Genomic DNA, 20,780 nt, shown 5'->3' on the forward strand with positions numbered 1-20,780 from the left:
TGGGACACTGTAAAAGCAGTGCTAAGGGGAAGGTTCATAGCAATACAGGCTTACCTCAAGAAACAAGAAAAAAATCAAATAAATAACCTAACTCTATACCTAAAGCAACTAGGAAAGGAAGAAATGAAGAACCCCAGGGTTAGTGGAAGGAAATAAATCTTAAAAATTAAGGCAGAAATAAATGCAAAAGAAACCATAGCAAAAATCAACAAACCCAATATCTGATTCTTTGAGAAGATAAATAAAATTGACATACCATTAGTCAGACTTATCAAGACACAAAGGGTGCAAAATCAAATCAACAAAATTAGAAATGAAAATGGAGAGATCACAACAGACAACACAGAAATACAAAGGATCATAAGAGACTATTATTAGCAACTATATGCAAATAAAATGGACAACTTGGAAGACATGGACAAATTCTTAGAAAAGTACAACTTTCCAAAACTGAACCAGCAAGAAATAGAAAATCTTAACAGACCCATCACAAGCACAGAAATTAAAACTGTTAATCAGAAATCTTCCAACAAGCAAAAGCCCAGGACCAGACGACTTCACAGCCGAATTCTACACAATTTAGAGAAGAGCTCACACCTACCCTACTCAAACTCTTCCAGAAAATTGCAGAGGAAGGTAAACTTCCAAACTCATTCTATGAGGCCACCATCACCCTAATACCAAAGATGCCACACACAAAAAAAGAAAACTATAGGCCAATATCACTGACAAACATAGATGCAAAAATCCTTAACAAAATTCTAGCAATCAGAATCCAACAACATATTAAAAAGATCATACATCATGACCAAGTGGGCTCTATCCCAGGGATGCAAGGATTCTTCAGTATCCACAAATCAATCAATGGGATACACCACATTAACAAATTGAAAAATAAAAATGATATGATTATCTCAATAGGTGCAGAGAAAGCCTTTGACAAAATTCAACATCCATTTATGATAAAAGCCCTCCAGAAAGCAGGAATAGAAGGAACATACCTCAACATAATAAAAGCTATATATGACAAACCCTGAGCAAACATTATCCTCAATGGTGAAAAATTTAAAGCATTTCCCCTAAAGTCAGGAACAAGACAAGGGTGCTCACTCTCATCACTACTATTCAACATAGTATTGTAAATTTTGGCCACAGCAATCAGAACAGAAAAAGAGATAAAAGGAATCCATATTGGAAAAGAAGAAGTAAAACTCTCACTGTTTGCAGATGACATGATCCTCTACATAGAAAACCCTAAAGACTCCACCAGAAAATTAGTAGAGCTAGTAAAGGTGCAGTAAAGGTGCAGGATATAAAGGTGCAGGATATAAAATCAACACACAGAAATCCCTTGCATTCCTATACACTAACAATGAGAAAACAGAAAGAGAAATTAAGGAAACAATTCCATTCACCATTGCAACGAAAAGAATAAAATACTTAGGAATACATCTACCTAAAGAAACAAAAGACCGATATATAGAAAACTATAAAACACTGGTGAAAGGAATCAAAGAGGACACTAATAGATGGAGAAATATACTGTGTTCATGGATTGGAAGAATCAACTTAGTGAAAATGAGTATACTACCCAAAGCAATCAGTAGATTCAATGCAATCCCTATCAAGCTACCAACGGTATTTTTCACAGAGCTAGAACAAATAATTTCACAATTTGTATGGAAATACAAAAAAACCTCGAATAGCCAAAGCAATCTTGAGAAAGAAGAATGGAACTGGAGAAATCAACCTGCCTGACTTCAATCTCTACTACAAAGCCATAGTCATCAAGACAGTATGGTACTGGCACAAAGACAGTAATATAGATCAATGGAACAAAATAGAAAGCCCAGAGATAAACCCACGCACCTATGGATACCTTATCTTTGACAAAGTAGGCAAGAATATACAATGGAGAAAAAACAATCTCTTTAACAAGTGGTGCTGGGAAAACTGGTCAACCACTCATAAAAGAATGAAACTAGATCACTTTCTAACACCATACACAAAAATACACTAAAAATGGATTAAAGATCTAAATGTAAGACCAGAAACTATAAAACTCCTAGAGGAAAACAGGCAAAACACTCTCCAACATAAACCACGGCAGGATCCTCTATGACCCACCTCCCAGAATATTGGAAATAAAAGCAAAAATAAACAAATGGGACCTAATTAAAATTAAAAGCTTTTGCACAATGAAGGAAACTATAAGCAAGGTGAAAAGACAGCCTTCGGAATGGGAGAAAATAATAGCAAATGAAGCAACTGACAAAGAATTAATCTCAAAATTATACAAGCAGATCCTACAGCTCAGTTCCAGAAAAATAAACGACCCAAAAAATAGGCCAAAGAACTAAACAGACATTTCTCCAAAGAAAACATACAGATGGCTAACAAACATATGAAAACATGCTCAACATCACTCATTGTCAGAGAAATGCAAATCAAATCCACAATGAGGTACCATCTCATGCCAGTCAGAATGGCTGCTATCCAAAAGTCTACAAGCAATAAATGCTGGAGAAGGTGTGGAGGAAAGGGAACCCTCTTACACTGTTTGTGGGAATGCAAACTAGTATAGCCACTATGGAGAACAGTGTGGAGATTCCTTAAAAAACTGGAAATAGAACTGCCATATGACCCAGCAATCCCATTGTTGGGCATACACACTGAGGAAACCAGAGTTGAAAGAGACACGTGTACCCCAATATTCATCACAGCACTGTTTATAATAATAATGCTTCCACGACATGGAGGCAACCTAGATGTCCATCATCAGATGAATGGATTAGAAAGCTGTGGTACATATACACAATGGAATATTACTCAGCCATTAAAAAGAATACATTTGATTCAGTTCTAATGTGGTGGATGAAACTGGAGCCTATTATACAGAGTGAAGTAAGCCAGAAAAAAAAAAAAAAAACACCAATACAGTATACTAACGCATATATATGGAATTTAGAAAGATGGTAACGACAACCCTGTATGCGAGACGGCAAAAGAGACACAGATGTATAGAATAGTCTTTTGGACTCTGTGGGCTAGGGTGAGGGCAGGATGATATGGGAGAATGGCATTGAAACATGTGAATTATCATATGAGAAATGAATTGCCAATCCAGGTTCAATGCATGATATAGGGTGCTTGGGGCTGGTGCACTGGGATGACCCAGAGGGATGGTATGGGGAGGGAGGTGGGAGGGGGGTTCAGGATGGGGAACACATGTACACCCATGGCAGATTCATGTCAATGTATGGCAAAACCAATACAATATTGTAAAGTAAAAAACTAAATGAATTAGAAAAAAAAAAAAAGATTACAACCTTTAGTATCTTATTCTTGTATAAAGATCTCCACACAGGGCTTGCTAGCCTAGGCTGCAGCTCTTTCGTGGCTAAACAGATAAATAAAACAAACCTGCATTGTTCCCTTCATCAACACTTGATAGAGAACTTGGTCTGGATTTGACACCCAAGTTTTGTGCTATGCCTGTGCACTTGTACAGAAAAGAAGTAGCAAAAATTCCATGACAGCCCTGTGTAGTGTGCTATATTTAGTCGTTCTGTTGTATCCGACTCTTTGTAACTTCATGGACTGCAGCCTGCCAGGTTCCTCTGTCCGAGGGGATTCTCCAGGCAAGAATACTAGACTGGGTTGCCATGCCCTCCTCCAGGGGACCTTCCCAACCCAGGGATCGAACCCAGGTCTCTTGCATTGCAGGAGCATTCTTTACCATCTGAGCCACCAGGGAAGCCCATGACAACCATGAGAAGTACCCTAAAACACTCTGAGGAACAGCAAGGTGCCTGTGTTGTGTTTGTTTAACAATAAAGTGGTCATGGATTTTAGGAACTATTCTGGGGGAAGGGGCTCATCTGTGCCATCTGTGTCTGGGTTATGTATGTTTATATTTGAAAAGAAAAATGGCTAGAATACACACACACACACACACATTTTTTTTTTCAAACATAGTTATTCTTGGTAGGGGGATCATGTGTGATTTTTGATTCATTTATTTTGGGGGGAATTTTCCAACTTTTATGAAATTAAGATGAATTAACTTTGTAATGAGGAAAAAAATTTCAGCTTTTAAAACTAAATTATAGAATGGGGAGTGGAACCTAAGCTATGTCCACCAGTAGTGTTCAAAGCTTTCTGGTCATATTTGACATACTGATGCAACTAAAAGTCTTTTTATGTGTAGAGCTGGGAGACCTCCGAGGGAAGCATTCACATTAAGGGAAGAGAAAGTCTGCCAACATGTTAGCTCAGGAACAAAACCTAGGTTTTTTTGAGGGGAGGAGACGTTCTGGCTGTAAGGGCTGTCGACCGATGTTCCAACCAACCTTCTCAAGTCGTAGGGATAGAGGTAGGCCTACAAGTATACTCTGAAGAATTTTTTTCAATTTTTATTATGAAAAATCTCAAACATATTCAAAAGTATAGAGAATAGTATAACGAACTCCCAAATATCCATCACCCAACTTCAATAATTTTCAATTTATTGCCAATTTCGTCTATATGCTCACTCACCCCATCTAAGCAAATATCAGTAGCATATTTTTTCATCTGTTAAATTTACAGTATATTTCCCTAAAAGATAAGGATTTAAAAAACATAACCACAGTACTATATCATACCTAAAAAAATCCAATACACCAGGGAAATGTGTCTTTATTTCAAATTCTATAAAAATTGGGGAAATAATCATTACATTTCACTGGTACCATGTGGAAGGGTGTAACACTCAAATGGAGTCCAAGCTTTTTTTCGATTTTACTGCTTTACAATGCAAAAGAAAGAAAACTACCTTATTAAGGCCACTCTAGGGCCTCTGTAGGGAGATGAGGAAGAGTGCTGACATCACAAACCCCATGGCAGAACTCCATAAAATTTCCTCTAAACATCTCTGTCATTGTCTTAAAGTTGCTCTCTTGGAGGTAGCTGACCCAAGTCATCTCTAAATCTTTTAATTTTCAGCACCCTCCTAGAAGTGTCCCCCCTTGACTTTTCTAGGTGACAACAATGTAGCTCTCTTTCAATCCTCTGCATTCTCACATACAGAATCCAGGTGGGATGAGGATCTAGCTGAGTGTATTGGAAAAGGGGATGAAAACTATGGCCAACTGAATCAGTGAGAGGTAATAAAGAAACCTAGGCAAACTAAGTGGCATGATTAACTTTGGAAACTGCCTGTAGCAGTTTTTTTTGCCTCTGACATCAAATAATACAGTATACTGAATCTGTAAAATTAGAAAAGCAATCTTTTCTTCAAAGAAATGTTAAGATTACATGAAAGAAGTGGTTAGAGCAGTGCAAAAACATTAACTTTATTATTTGTATATTGTAAAACTTTTATTAAAAGCACATCATCTTATTATGTTCATTGTATTTATTTTTATAATTAGTTTTACAGCAAGTGGTATTCTTGAATAAAATTTTAAGCAAATTAACAACAGTACAAAAACACTGAAGTTGTTACACAAAGGACTGATTCTATAAAATTTTGCCCTACGTGATGTAAAAACCGTGCTATCCACTGCATGGTATGACATAGCAATAGGAGTAGTAGTTGTTGTCCTTGAATATCCTACAACTGCCTTGAAAAGTTTCCAAAATGTCTTATTCAGAAAAGCCACACACATGGTGCCTGGAGAGCATATAGCACCAGATTGGAAGGGGAATGTTTTGCCATTATAATTATATGTAGTGATTATAAAATATTAATTGAATCAAAGAACCTTCAGTGATGTCAACCATATTTCAAGTAGTGTCTCAGGGGCAGAATATGCAAAGAATAAGGAGATGTGGTTCTTGCTTTCAAGGATATCATAGTCTAATAAAGAAGGCAGACATATCAAAAAAAAGCACAACAAAAGGCTACAGGTGCTGAATAAGAGTCTGTTCATGTACAACAGTAAAATCACCAGGGCAAGAGAAGTCAGCAAAATAGACAGGGAAGGCATGTCTCAAGATGCAGGAAGAAAACCAGATGAGCTGTCTCCTTGGAAGCATGGAAGTGCTCACCTATACTTGACAATTCCATTTATTAATGGTTCACATCATTGATTCTTTCAAACAATCCTGGACATCTTTGCTGTTCATCTGGAGAAACAAACCAACATAAAATTAGAAGGCTTATATTAATTTAACAATTCTTCCAATTGATAAACTTACAAAGGCTTTATTATCTGCATCATTCACTTCACATTTGGAAAGCCTTCCCAGAATTATGTAATGCAGCTGCAATGTGAGTCTGGATAAGCAACTGAGGAAGTTATAAGTCAATATATGTTACAAAACAAAAAAATCTGGAAAGAAGTGATACCAGAAGTTTTGCAAAAGGGGGAGTGGTCATCTAAGACATAAAAAAAAAAAACCAAAACACATAAATTTCATGTTCTGGACTCTAGGCTTATGGGAATTATTGGTTCCTAGCCAGTGGCCACACAACCATGCAAATAGGTAAGTACAATAAATTGTAAAAACCATGACACACACAGGAGAGGGTATCTTGACCCAGGTGGTCAGGAAAGGCTTCTCATAGGAAAAGTTTATGAAGTAACCATTTTTATTATCTTCAATTTTATATTAAAAACCCTGAGCATCAAATAACTTGGCTGAAGTTATAGAATTAGCAAAAAGAAGCAGTTGAAAACTGCTCATAAAAATATCCAGTTTTACTTCAGTTACCATAGTGACCTTTCCGATTCTCATAATGCTATTTGCCCATAAAATATTTAATATCTGTTAAATATAGTATTAACAGTTTATCAGAAGACAACTACCAGGAAAACACTGGTGAAACCCTGGTAGTGCCTGGTGGCTTCCCTATATGGGACACCTGGAAGTAAAAGATTTGTCCCCCAAATATATTTGTGTGTGTACATATTCAGACACAATTTATTTAAAATTTTTTATACATTATAGACACAGCACCAATTATTTTCAGTGTTTCTATGTATTTATAATTAATCTCTAATGTTGCCTCTCTATAAATTAAAAGAATAAAATATTTGAGCAGCTGAAAATATATGCTGGTTATAAAACATGCAGAAAAAAATTTGATTCATTGCTGCAAACCTCAATTATCTATGGAGAGTACTCTTTTTCCCTTTTTACCAAGGGGAAGGCTGAAAAACCAAACAAACAACATATAAGTGACTTTAACACTCTTAGAAGAAAAAAAAAATCAACTGTACATCAATCTTTGGAGCGCTGAGGCGGTAGAAATTTTTTACATGATCTCTGCTCATCTGTTTAGCTTGAAAGGCTTGGTCTTAAAGAGAAAAAGAGAAGTCTCCTTGGAGCTTTAAACTATTTCGACTAGGCTAAGTTCCAGAGAATATTTCACAAAAGCTACTTAAATGAACCTAACAGTCAATCCTAAAATATAGCATGACATATTCTAAATGTTTCTGGCAAAAGCAAACAAACCCACAATGTATTTATATGCTAAATTCTTAACAAAGGGTTAATATGAATACTGTATATTTTTGCCTTTGTCAGACACTTAATTTAAGAACCAAGTAAGATGATGCATTATTACCTCTAAGAATAACAAGTTAAGGCTCCAAAGTATTTGTGACAGCATTTCAGATGGAAGGGGTTTTTATCTGCAAAAATATCTGTAAAATAAGAACCCAGTATATCTGCTGTGTTAATGTTAAGGTAGAATTTAAGAACCCTCTTGAATAACTAGGTTATTGGGGGAAAATATCTTTGGGGCTATTTGAGATTATATGAATAGTAAAGGTCAAGTTGTTTGGAATTAAACATATGTGCTCAAATATATATTTGATATAGATCACTTTTGCAGAGGAAAATTGAAAAATACACAATAATTAATCAAATGAAATAATTCAGATAATAAACTGTCACTTGTTTTTAAAACTCATTCATTTTTTAGTTTACTTCAATGGCATTAGTACAGAAAATGTTTTGTGAACTGAAACTTGCACTTTATCTGTACTTGAAAGTGTAATAAGATTTGTTTTCAAAATAGTAGTACCAAATTTCTTTAGAAAGTGAAACAGAACCCACTTTTTAGAAGCAATCATATAAGCATGTTACTAATTTATAGAATTAAAATGCAACCAAATAGAGAAAAATATTTGAGTATTTTGAGGAACAAAACACATACAGCACACAAGGGAGCAGCACAAAAGAGTATATGTTCTAAAATTCAATATAAAGTTTAAAAGTAGAACTACTCTATGGTCTTAAAAGATAGAAGGGCAGAGTACTGATTAGGAAGAGGAATGCAATGGACTTTTGAGTTACAGGTAATGTTATTAATAATTTCTGGATCTGAACTCTAGTTACATGTATTGCTCACTATGTACAGATTCATTAAGCTGTAAAGATTTGTCAACTGTTCTGCATGTATGTTGCACAACAGTAAAATATGAATTAATTTAACAAAGGATAACTTCCATTAAATCTTTAGCAGTAATTGTGTTTTAAAACAGGCTACTTTCAGGACTAACAAAATGTTTGAAATAACTATTACTTTCTATCTTATTATTTACTAGAAGGATGTTTTAAAAATGCTTAAGTATTATGTATGGAATAACTTTTTCAACCTGAAGCCCAATTTAGAAAGTAGATTTTCCATCTACCTAACTGCCGACATGGCTAGAGGAATAAAGGTAGTTCCAGAAGACAGACCTATACATTTTAGATAGGATCCCTAAACAAGTCCTGAAGCAAATGTAAGTAAGAGCTTTTACTTAGACACCCAAAAAAGATTGTCATGTGACACAAAACCTAATCCAAAATCTTCACAAGAGATTGTTCAGACATCTTAACAGTTTGAGAAGTCAGTAGTAGCTGAGTAGCTAAGAAAGCTAACTCCCTCAATTGGGATGAAATTACCATATAATATTCCAGTTCTTTGACTACTGATATTCAGACAAGTTTAACTTGACTATCACAAATTCAAATACGCAAACTTTCTTTCAAAGAATAGTTTATACTGAGAACCATAGTTGTTCTAGGGCACTGAGAAAAGAGCAATGGAAGTTGGAAGTTGAGCATGCTAAATCACACTTGGAATACAGTTTTCATAATATGTACATTATCAGGACAGTACATAACAACCTTCTCGAGAGAGTGTTTACTCTATAAAATGGTATTTTGCTAAGCTACATTTGGGCTAAAAAGGTAATGGTTATTTCAAGTAAGAAGTAAAAAAATATCAGTTATGAAAATATTCTGAAACTCGAATTAACAACATATGAATAAAGCAATTTCTGAAAAGGGCAAATTAGATCACATATCTGAACATGCAATTATTGCTCAGTGCAGAAAGAGCAAATGATGTAAAATTTCTTAAATACTTTTTTGAAATTCAAAACTGGACCGTCAAACCAATTCCCATCACAGAAGGGCTTGCTGACAGGACTAAAGCTGTGAATGAGAAAACAACTTAAAAAAAATTAATGAAAATGCCACACAACCAAGGTGATCAGATTTTAAAGGCCCTCAATACAATACAAACCACAAGACTGGTACCAAAAGTACACATGCACACAAGCGCGTGCATGCACATACACACACATCCCAAACTCTGGGTGACCAGTTAAGGCAACTTAAAAAACCCATGTGGCTTTGGCTTTCTGAAATGTTATCAAGTGTTACCAAGAAGCGATTCTGAAAGCATCTGAAAAACGTGCAAAGTGCCTGAAAACAGTGCCTGGCAACTGAGACAGTTTGCAAGCGTGATTCAGAGGTCTGCCAAGGAAACAAAAGAAGCCTCCCTCCTCCCGGTGAGACCGCACAAGGCAACAAGAGAGGTGCTCCAGGCACTACTTATTGTCAGGTAGGCGGAAAGCAGAAGTTTGTGCACGAGCGGTACATACTAGGGATCGCCCTCCGGCGGGGACGGGGCCACGGAGTTTCCATTGGTTGGGGAACCGCCCAGCTTTAGTTTTTGCAGATATTCGGCATGCACGGGCTTGTGGCACTGGAGAACCTTGATCGCATCTTCGACTTTGAACCACTCTCGCTTCCTCCCAATGCTAACCGAATCTTCCCAATCCTCCAGAATCTCAGTGACAGTCAGTACATACACGTACGTTCTGTGCTTGCGATCTTGGTTCTGCTCGAAAATGCCCAGGAGCCGGCCTAACTTCCCCTTGACTCCCGCTTCTTCAAACACCTCGCGGACGGCCGCACCGCCCGGCTCCTCCTCGGGCTCCATGCCCCCGCCCGGCACGATCCAGCGGTCCGGGTACCGACTGCTACTCACTAACAGCACCTCGTCCTCGCGCTCGCTCCGGAAGCACAGGCACGCCGCCCGCTTCTTGAACCCCTCCGGGTCGTAGGTCCGCGTCTGGTTCGGCTTGCACTTCATCTTCGAGGCCGTCCGCCGCCGCTCAGGTCCCCGCCGCAGCCGGGTCGAGGGGCTCCAAGGTGCTGGGGAGAGAAAGAGCCGCGAGGAGGAGCAGAGAGTGAGAGAGAGAGGGGCCTCAGCTCAGGAGCCCCAGGAGCTCAGGGAAGATAAGGCGGGGGCGGGGACGGGGGCGGGGGCGCGCGAGGTACGTCAGTCGGTCCGTCCCCCGCGCGGCCGGGGGTCCCGAGCACAGACGCCAGAGTGGAGGAGGCGCCGCCTCCGCCCCCGTCCCCGCCTCCGCCCCGAGCCCGCCACTCTGCGAAGAGCCCACTCGCGTCTCCGGTGCGCGTCTCCGTCCGTCCCTCCTTCCCTCCTCAGCCGCCCAGACCAAAGCTGACCGAGGTGATGCGCATTCGCGCGCGCGTCCGCGTCCCCAGGCACGTGCGCGTTCCCGTCGGAGGGCGGGGGTCTCGCGGCTCCCGCAGCGCCAGGCGCCTCTGGCGCACAGCGCAGGCGCCTGGCACTTCTCCGACTGGGAGTCTCCGTCCCCCAGGGTGAAATGCACCGCATTGTGACTTGGGCCAGCTTGTTTCCACGTGTGCCTTTGACCCACACGTGGCTGTGGCGCGGCCAGACCTCTTCAACCTCTCCATCAGGTCGCAGAAAACACACGCGCAATCGTTTTACACACAGGACCACAAGACGGATGGTCAAGTGCATAAGGTTGTAGTCATCTCCCACAATGAAGAGTACCGGCTTACTTATAGGAAGGCCTCGGTTTTGTCAAGATGATCCTAGGTATTGGGCGAAAGAGTACCGAATCATTGCTGAGTCATTTCGTGCAGTTTTGTTTTTTCAACAGGTTCTTCACTTGGCCAGGCATCTTGGCACAGTCCATGATTGAACAGCTTTCTTGAACCTACCCCTGTTGACATCTTACCTAACCTCTGGTCCCTGGTTTCCTCATCAGTAAACTCCTCACCTACTTGGTTCAGACCTTTGCACTTTAGGTCATATTCACCCAACAGCTGGAGAGCCACCCAAAGCAGTGTTTTATTCAATCCCAAGAATCTCTCCCCTCCACACACTCCACACGTCTCTCTCTCTCTCATTGGGAAGCACTGGTTGAGGTTTTGGGAAACATGCCTCTGGCAGTCCCTTCATATTTTACATTTTGAGTTTCAGAAGCCTCCTGGCCTGGGACTCCAGCAAGGCCACTTGGTGATCTCTCACCTCTGCTGCTGCTGCTGCTAAGTTGTTTCAGTCGTGTCCGACTCTGTGCAACCCCATAGATGGCAGCCAACCAGGCTCCTTCGTCCCTGGGATTCTCCAGGCAAGAATACTGGAGTGGGTTGCCATTTCCTTCTCCAATGCATGCATGCATGCTAAGTCGCTTCAGTCCTGTCCAACTCTGTGCGACCCCATGGAGAGCAGCCCACCAGGCTCCTCTGTCCACAGGATTCTCTAGGCAAGAATACTGGAGTGGGTCTAGCCATCCTATACCCTTGGCCAAGAAGTGGCCTCCCCACAACCCCAGATATAACAACCTAAAGCCTTCCCCCTCCATTTTATTTCTTCTTATTGCCTCCCTGCTCTCACAGTAACCTTATGGAGAAGACCTCTGATGTCCCCCACATTTTGCCTTATTGCAACTTAGGCATCTTTGTCTCTTTTGCCTGCAGACAGTCTGCTGGCATCAGGCAAGCTGGATCATGACAACTCACTTTTCCAAGGAAATAATCCATTCCTCAAGGGGAAATGGAATCGGAAAGGTATGTGGAAAATGGTTATGAAACATACAGTCCGGTTTTTAAATAACAAGTTTGTTCAGCTTCCCAGGGTCTGTTCCACTCTGTGTATACCCAAATAGCCCATAAAAATGATTCTGTTCCTGGTGGCAAGACTACCCTCAATATCTTGAGCATAATATGACAAAAGTATGTAGGCATGATAGAACAAAACTGTAGGAAGAAAAAGATAAGAGATACACAGAGTATCACCTGAACCAACAGCCATACTACTGCTAATGACCATATTTCAATGATATATGGATGATCAAAGAACAGTTGGTGGAATGCAACATACCATGACCAAAAACAAACTAGGAGGACTTCCCTGGAGATCCAGTGGTTAGGACTCTGCACTTCAAAGCAGGAGGCACGAGTTGGATCCCTGCTCAGGAAAGTTTCCTCTGCTGCATGGTAGGATTTCCACCCCACCCCACCCCCCAAAAAAAACTACACTAGGAAAAAATATAAATTTCAGCAAGATGTATTCCTCAGTGTGTTTATACTCACAATTAAAAAATCAAAAACAAAATCCATCATAATCAGAATCTAAGCAAATATATCAATTATCACCCATGTTATTACATATCATTTAAAATTTTCTTTCCCATGTAATGAGATCATAAAGAGAAAAATGCCTGCCATTTTGGAAAAGAAGACAAAATTCTCTTTTTGGCAGACAGTAGGAATATATTCTTGGGAAACACCTGAGAAACGATGTAAAAATAAACTTCTTTAAGTGGGAGAAATTAATAAACATTAAATTTAAAATCCCAAAAGCTTTCATGTATGCCAGCAATAATCCTGTAGAAAATAGAATGGGTAAATGATGACATCACAGTAGTAGTATCAACCACTACAAAGTAAATGAAACGCCAAGGAATCCTAAAAATATGGTTAGGACGTTGTAGTAGAAAATGATAAAACTCATACTCAGCTTTAAAAGATATTTGAGTAAATCAAGAGGCACTTTAGCAAAGTTGGGAGATTGGGCTGGTGTCTGCAGGGATTATTATTATTCATTTCTTGCTTAGTACTTTCTTGTTTTCAGTCACTTAGTCGTGTCGTGACTCTCTGGGACCCCATGGACTGCAGTACGCCAGGCTTCCCTGTCCTTCACTATCTGCTTAGGACTTGAAAGTGTCAGTCCCTTAGTCGTGTCCTGCCAACTCTCTGTTCATGGGATTCTCTGGGCAAGAATACTGGAATGGGTTGCCATTTCCTTCTCCTGTCTGCAGGGAGGTGTGGACCAAACAGGCTGCAGCTACAACACAGGTCTGCTTCACAATTGCCAGGTACTATCTCCTTGTCTTACCAGAGGTGGCGTTTTATAGTCTATTCCACCATTCCCACGTCAGATTACACCCATGTAACATGTCTGTGCTGGGGGTGGGGCATAGTTTTTGGAAGGTAGAGGAGAGGCAACATTATAATATGGAAGGAGGTAGAGAGTGAATTCCTACTGGCAAAGACCCACAAGTTGCAGGTTTAGTACAATGCCAAGGATATTTACAGATTAGTTTTTCCCTTGATTTTCATAAAATAATTGTATTTTCCACCTGTTAAAACAATAGGGCAAGACAGTTTTGACTTTTTCTAAACAAGAGTAGAAATCTTTTTTGAAAGACTAGCACTCCACTGCGTGGTTTATCTATACTTCAGGGCTACTGCACTGATGAGCAGGGTTGTTTTTTGAGCCACTGTAGTAGTAGACTGTTACAGCAACAGCTGTGATATGTGCATGCCTCCCACATTGTCGTAGCCTTGGCGATGGAGCTTGCTTTGTCTGATGGCACAACAGCATGTGTGAAGCAAGCAGAGAGTTGAAAAGTGCTTGCACACTGGGGTTTGCCCTCTCTTGCTGTTCTTGAAACAAGATGATAGCAATGTGAAGAAGCCTGGGATAGGTGAATGAGGCGAGATCCATGGTCCATGTTTCACCCTAGCTGCCAGAGAATCATTTACCAGAAGTGTGGGTGAGACCGTCCTATACCATCCAGCCCCCAGCACAGCCAGTTAGCTAACAGAGCACTGACCACGAATGCATTAAGTAAGGCTTCTGAGAACAGCAGGACTGCTCAGCTGAGCCCAGCTGAACTCATTGAGCTGCAGAATTGTGAGCAAAAGACTCAGTTGTGTAAATTGTGGGGTGCATCAAGAGCTAGCTGACACAATCATTAACTGCCATCCATCAAATTCCAACCAAAACTAAAGAGAGAACGTATATTTCCTAGTAGAATTTCACCTCTTTTGAAGAGATTGACATTGAACTGAGTCAGACCTTGACTCTGACTCCAAAGGTAATCTTCCCTTCACTATGACAGATTGCACATGTGCTGAGATTGCTGAGATGCACACACAGTACATGTTGTTCCTTATGGTACAGACTTTCTCTTCTCTCATTTTTTTTTTTCTACCTGGGTGATCCAGACACCCAGGAGACCATAGCTTCTATGTAACATTCTAAAACTAAGAAGACCTGCCCTGAGAGCAACAGGTCAGGGATACGTATTTGTGCACTTTTTCTGAGTTAGGAAGGAGCAGGCAGATTGGAAAGTGAGAGCAAGATTAGAAACATGATCCTGCACAGTTGGGCACCTTTCTTGGTGAGATGGGGATGGAACCTAGAGTTGTCTCTTTTGTGATTAAATTAAAGTGGAATGCAATTCTAAGAGGGAGGAGTTCTCCAGAACAGATGTCAGCTCAGATGGAGACAATTTCAGGCCTTCTCAGAGCTTTATGGTATTCACAGCTGATTCTAGCTTTCAGGAGAGTTACCACCCATATCTGCCAGGATTTCTGGATGTATTAAAGGGAAGCTGAGTCAGGGAATGTGATTTTAGTAGTAGTCAATGAGTGGGGGAAATTGGTGTTTTGTTAACCCAATGCCCTAGCATTTAAATCTCGCTCTCTCACTAGCTGTATAGTCTTAAATCAGTGAATATCTTGGACCTTGATAGTTCTCATCTATAAAATGCAGATAATGAAAGTACCTACCTCATTAATTTCTCCCTCCCGCAAAGGCTTTCCTGACCATTACTCACTCATCTCTTATACTGTGATTAAATTACCCTCCTCCTTTTTGCCAGGCTCCCTTGACTTGAATTCTGTCATAGTTTTATTTAGGGAGCGCTGTGATGATCTGTCTGCATGTTTGAGAAAAATGTAAAGGCTGGGGGCCAGCCAGATACGTACCTGTTCCCCGAGTCAGCACAGTGACCTGAACTTGGCATCCAGCAGGGATTCAAAATATATTGATTGAATGAAAGAGTGTGACAAAGGCTATTTGGATCATGAAGGATGGTTCTCATTACACCTAATAATTGTTTATTCCAAATATAAAATGAGAGATGAGTGAACACAGGCAACTCCATACGTGGCTTTTCATGTGGGGAGGCTTCATCGTGTTCCTTGCATTCTCTCTTTTTCCCTCAAGCGCAGAGAGGGGCTATAGTAAGTCATTCAGTAGAAACTTCTCAAACACCAAGTGATTAGAACAAAACAATGCCTCTCCAGTCTTTCTCTTTGATTAATCAGTGAACCATGGGGATAAAAACAAGACTTCTAAGTTTGTGATTGTGTGAGTAACAGCACACGTGTGAACAATCAAGGGTGTGAGCACAAAGGTCAATGGAGATCAAGTCCAGGTGAGTGTTACCACTCTCAAAGAGGCCGTGAGCACCCCTTAATTCCTCCTGCTTCTTTGGTGACTCCCTCTGGTTCCCTGACTGCAGTGTCCCCCTTTTTCACCGATTACTGTCCTCTCTACCGACCTAAATTCAGCACCCAAACCCTTGCTAGTGCTGTCTCTAGAGTCAAATGCTAATCACTAAGAGAGGTGTTTGAGGTCCTATAGGATCTGACCCTGTCTCCTCCCTGACTGTACCCCCAGCAGCCTCCCTTCAGTCACTCAGCTCCAGGTCAGCTGGGCTCTGCAGTTTCTGGGTCATGTCAGCGAGGCTCCCTCCTCAGGGCCTCTTCCCTTTGCCTGCATGCTCCTCACCCACATCTGCCTGGCTGACTTCCTCACTTCCATGGAGGTCTTGCTCATTTCTCACTTGCTTCCTCTGTGAGGGCTACCCAGGCCACTGGACAGTATATTGGCAAGTGCACCCACCTTTCCCACCGTCCACCCTATCTCTCATCCCCTTTATCTTGCCCTACATTGTCCTTTAGTTACAACATGTATCACCTAACAGACTCTGTTATTTACTTCTTTGCTTTGTTTGTACTTATCTCTGTCCTCCCCCATAGTTCCCAGCTGCAAAGTCCTTGATCTTAGAAATCTTTCTCTCTTGCTCACTGGTCAATCTCCACCAGCCCAGAACATTACTGAGAACACACTGTAGTCACGCAGATGATATCAGTTTATGTACTGAATGTATCTGCCTCCCTTGGTACATTGTGATACCCTTGAGGGCAAGGGCCGTTGTTTGTCTCTGTCAAACCATGGATCTTTGTCACTCCATGATCCAGCAAACTTTCTGATACAGCTGGAGAGACACTACTGAATATTCACTGAATTAATGAATTAATTTGTGAAAGTGGCACTAACAGAGAAAAGATTCTGTTTCCAAACTGTAGTGCTTCCAGTAGGCACCATCTGTGTGAGAACCATGGACCTATCAGCGCCATGCAAACTCTGCTAGTCAGTGCGGCCAGATGTCTGACTTGTTTTCTGTGGAAATCTCATAGGCTAGCACTCGGCTTACTACCCAGCCTGACTTAGGGTGGCATTTCTGGAACTCATCTAAATAGACTTTGCTTTAGCTGTGCAGAACATGCAGTACTTTATGTATTTTCTTTCAATAAAATTGTATCTTTGAGAATAAAAGGTAATCATATAATCAAACGTGAGTGCAAAAGAAGGTAATGAGCTAGTTGGAGGAAATTGGAGACTACCATGGAATAATAGTACACACAAAGATTGGCACCAAGCTAGGCTCTTCCTGGATCTTCTGTAGTTGAATCCTAATAAAAACCCTCAAGAGGTAATATTGTCATTCCCATTTCACAAGGGAGAATATTGAGACCATGGACATTCTGTGAGTTGCCTGTGATCTGGCAGTAGATAGCCCAATGAGAGCCCAGTTCAGGGCTCATTGGTGATAACACCTCAGAGCAAGTTCAGCATAGACAGTTGCTGTTGCTGTTTAGTCACTAAATCGTGTCTGAATGACCAAACGGTCTATAGCCCACTAGACTCCTTGTCCATGGGATTTCCCAGGCAAGAATACTGGAGTGGGCTGCCATTTCCTTCTCCAGGCGATCTTCTGGGCCCTGGGATTGAACCCGCATCTCCTGCATTAGCAAGTGGGTTCTTTACCACTGAGCAACCAGGGAAGCCCACAGCATAGGCAGATCCCCCAACACACTTAATCTGCTCCCAGCAGTCCTGTTTGGTTCCCTTCCTTTTTTCACTGATCCGCTCTCCAAAGCTTCATCCCAGCTCATATCACTTGCAGAAGTGCTTCATCCCAGAGATTTCGCCCCAGCTCCTTTGATCAAATGTTGGTGTATTCAACACTGACCCCTGCTGTGGCAGATGGAAGGTGACTGTTCTGAGCCCTTGCGAAGGAACAAAGTAACTGTTATTTATACTTCTTCATGACTTTTGATGATTGTGTATGCTGGGGAGGGTCCTTTGCTGCAGAGCTAGTTTCCTTGTGTGAGAATCGTGTTCTTGGCAGGATGCCCTTTCCTTCCACAAAGACTTCAAACTGGCCCAGGATGGAAGGTCAGGATCTTACTGATCAGTGCTGCTGTGTACCCACAGGCCCAAGCACCGCACCATGAGACCGGTTCCCTCAGAAGCAACACAGATCTCTCAGGGTTACCAGGCTGTTCTGCACATTTCACAGGCTCCTTTGATAAAGACAACAAGTGAGATTTGGAATCAAAATTGGGATCAGGAAAATGACCACAGTCTTCCAGGACCTCAGTAAAATCTGCCTGTTCTGGGATGATGCACATTAGTGAGCAGCATGGTAGAGGGGCTCTGACCATGGGTTCTGAGCCAGGCATCATTCTCTTGAATTAGAGATTAGTGGACAATGGCTTCCCCCTTTTTTTCCCCATCTTCTCGGGTATTTATTTCAGGGCACATTTGAAAATCAGTGGTTTTGTTAGCAGTTTTCATAAAACAGAAGATCTCCTAGCAGAGGACACCAATTAGACTCTTATTTTCTAAACTTCATTTTAACGTTGATCAGATTGCTTTTAGTACCAGCCTACACCTCACAGGAAAGCTCCTTGACTTGTTGCTTTGGATGAATCTTCTGATGTGTATAATTCCCAGAGTTCTTGTAAAGGAATCCTAGTTCTCTTGTTGCTGTTTCCGAACTACATATCAGAAGAGATGATAGAATCTCTTTGGGGGCTACTGCAGGTCAGCTATTTTCATAACTCACTGACAATTTTCATAAAATCCCTGCAGCATAAATGCCATTATTCCAGTGTCACAAATGAGGGAATGAAGGCCCGGGAGGATAGATGCCTTGCTCATCACAGAGTGAGGAAGTGGCAGAGCTGGGATTTAGAACTGCTCTCACAATCCATTGTCTGCATATCTCCACAATTTAAAAAAGTATTTGAAGAACATTCTTGTGTTTTTGAGAGTCACCAATGTAAATTGAAAAATTCTATACTGTTTCTCTATCTCATCATTCTGTTTATTTTTAGAGTCTTTCTCATGACAAATAGTACTTTCCTTTACAGACAGTATTAAGGTTATAACATTATACTTGGGGGTGGCAGACGTGGAAAGGCATATACATGACTCAGTTCTGCAAAGTGTCGCATTTCGCCATACTGTGGGCTAAAAACTGTGCCATATACTGTGTAGATGCACATGGAGAAAAGAGCCAGGTCTCGTCCTCCAAAACCTCCCGAGTTTCTAGAAGAGTTTGCATGGCACCTGATACTCATAAACCACAGCTATGCTACCTGTGTAGAAAGCCTCTACTGTACTACCCCCAGGTTGCGAATGGATGTTTTTGAGGTTAAAGTTTCACGTTTCAGCGATGCCTAAGATGTTTCCTGCAGTGTATGTCCTACATGATAAGCAAAGAGCAAAGCAACCATGGTGCCAGCCCTTAGGATCTCACAGGAAAACAAACCAAAAAGAAGTTGTACTTGCTAAATTAGAAGTATCCATGGAGTACATGTACAGTGCAAGATGGGAAAAGAGGAAGAGGAGACAAAGATTAGGGCTGAGAATGAAGAGAGGCAGTAGGGTCAGAAGTCAGATCATATTGTGACTGTGAACACTTAAGGCCTGTATTGGAAAATTCCACTGTTTGCCAGGGGATGTGATTCCTTAATCCTGAATATTTGTGATTTTCAACAGAATGATTAAGTAATCACATTGCCAGCTTTATCAGTTCAGTTCAGTTGCTAAATTGTGTCCACCTCTTCGGGACTCGGTGGACTGCAGCACGCCAGACTTCCCTGTCCATCACCAAGGTTGCTCAAACTCATGTGCATCGAGTTGGTGATGCCATCCAACCATCTCATCCTCTGTAGTCCCTTTCTATTATATTCTTATACCAGCCTTATATTCACTAATTAATCTCTCAGTTACATTTTTTAAATAATTTTTATGTTTCTGTCATTTTTTTATTTGCAAAGCTTTGGATTTCGAAACGCTCCCATCATGAGGACATTTCAGAAACTGAGAGATGTTAGAAAGACCAACGATGATGAATCCAGGAAGTCGCCAGTACACTAGTAGTAGAGGCTCCTGAGTACAGGGAGCTGCTGTAAAAGTCAGGAGATGCGTACGTTCCACGCGCCATGGTAGGGTCTGGGATTAGAGCAATCAGGCAAGCTGATCCAGGTCTCTTAGTACAGAATCATGCAGTCATATCTTAAACCCAGTGGTCTGGAAAGATTTGTCAGGATTGTTGATGGAGGAGGTGTCTTACCTGCGCACACACACACACACACACACAGACACACTCACACACAGTTAATAAATTAGAATTCTGAAAGCCAGCTAAGATCACAGTTTTGGAGCCAGTCTGTCTGCCTCCAAAGCCTCAAAGAATGTCTATGACATCAAACCCTTTTTCATAATAATTTATTTCAATTTAATTGAGAACCACTACCTGCAATTCCCCTGACTGTGCTTGCCTGTTGTTGCCCTTAAGAGGAACTGGGAACTGAATGTTCTGCCTTATCTAAACGGCAGGGACTGAGTGGGCAGCTCCTGCGCCCAAGCCCTTCATGTTGAGTATGGCCCCATCTGACAGCCATGTGACCTCATGTTGCTGTCCCACTGCAGGCTGCCTGTTTTTGCCTCTATTTTGCAATTAGTCTTCACTACAATTAGAGTTAGAATTCTCTGCACTGTGACTTTGGTGATTCTTATTTTAATTGGCACTTTTTGAGGTATGTGTGACTATCACTGGGCCAGAAATGATTCCTTAACCTCCCCAGTAGATTGGATAACCTCCCCAGTAGATTGGATAATGCAGAGAATTACCTTATGCTCAACAGATTCAATACGCCAATAACTTAAATACCTGTGATCAGTTTTTGATTGCTGCACAGCAAATTGCCTCGAATTTGGCAGCTTAAACCAGCCCATATGTATTATTTTCTGGTTCCCATAGATAATGCATGCTGCATCGATCAAGTGAGTTCTCTGC

At 41.2% G+C, this 20,780-nt stretch overlaps 1 protein-coding gene across 3 annotated transcripts; it reads right to left on the reverse strand.

Annotated features, from left to right (window-relative positions):
• Positions 1–4,392: 4,392 nt before the first annotated feature.
• Positions 4,393–10,544, reverse strand: NUDT11 (nudix hydrolase 11). Of its 3 annotated transcripts, XR_009735042.1 has the most exons (3): positions 9,870–10,544; positions 7,556–7,634; positions 4,393–6,111 (listed from the first exon to the last, which is right to left on the reverse strand). XR_009735042.1 is itself a non-coding variant. In XM_061410126.1 (2 exons), coding segments are annotated over exons 1-2 (495 nt in total). In that variant the 5' UTR covers positions 10,364–10,541; the 3' UTR covers positions 4,393–6,110. The 3 variants fall into 3 exon arrangements, 2 of the variants coding, with proteins under 2 accessions (XP_061266110.1, XP_061266111.1); XM_061410126.1 differs by lacking the exon at positions 7,556–7,634 and having other exon boundaries at positions 9,870–10,541; XM_061410127.1 differs by lacking the exons at positions 4,393–6,111; positions 7,556–7,634 and having other exon boundaries at positions 9,869–10,543.
• Between the last annotated feature and the right edge of the window lie 10,236 nt (positions 10,545–20,780).

This window comes from Bos javanicus, chromosome X (genome assembly GCF_032452875.1).
Source record: "Bos javanicus breed banteng chromosome X, ARS-OSU_banteng_1.0, whole genome shotgun sequence".
NCBI lineage: Eukaryota > Metazoa > Chordata > Mammalia > Artiodactyla > Bovidae > Bos > Bos javanicus.

Excerpts from the sequence above, each read along its gene's own strand:
- NUDT11 (XM_061410126.1), bottom strand. The coding sequence starts at position 10,363 with ATGAAGTGCAAGCCGAACCAGACGCGGACCTACGACCCGGAGGGGTTC.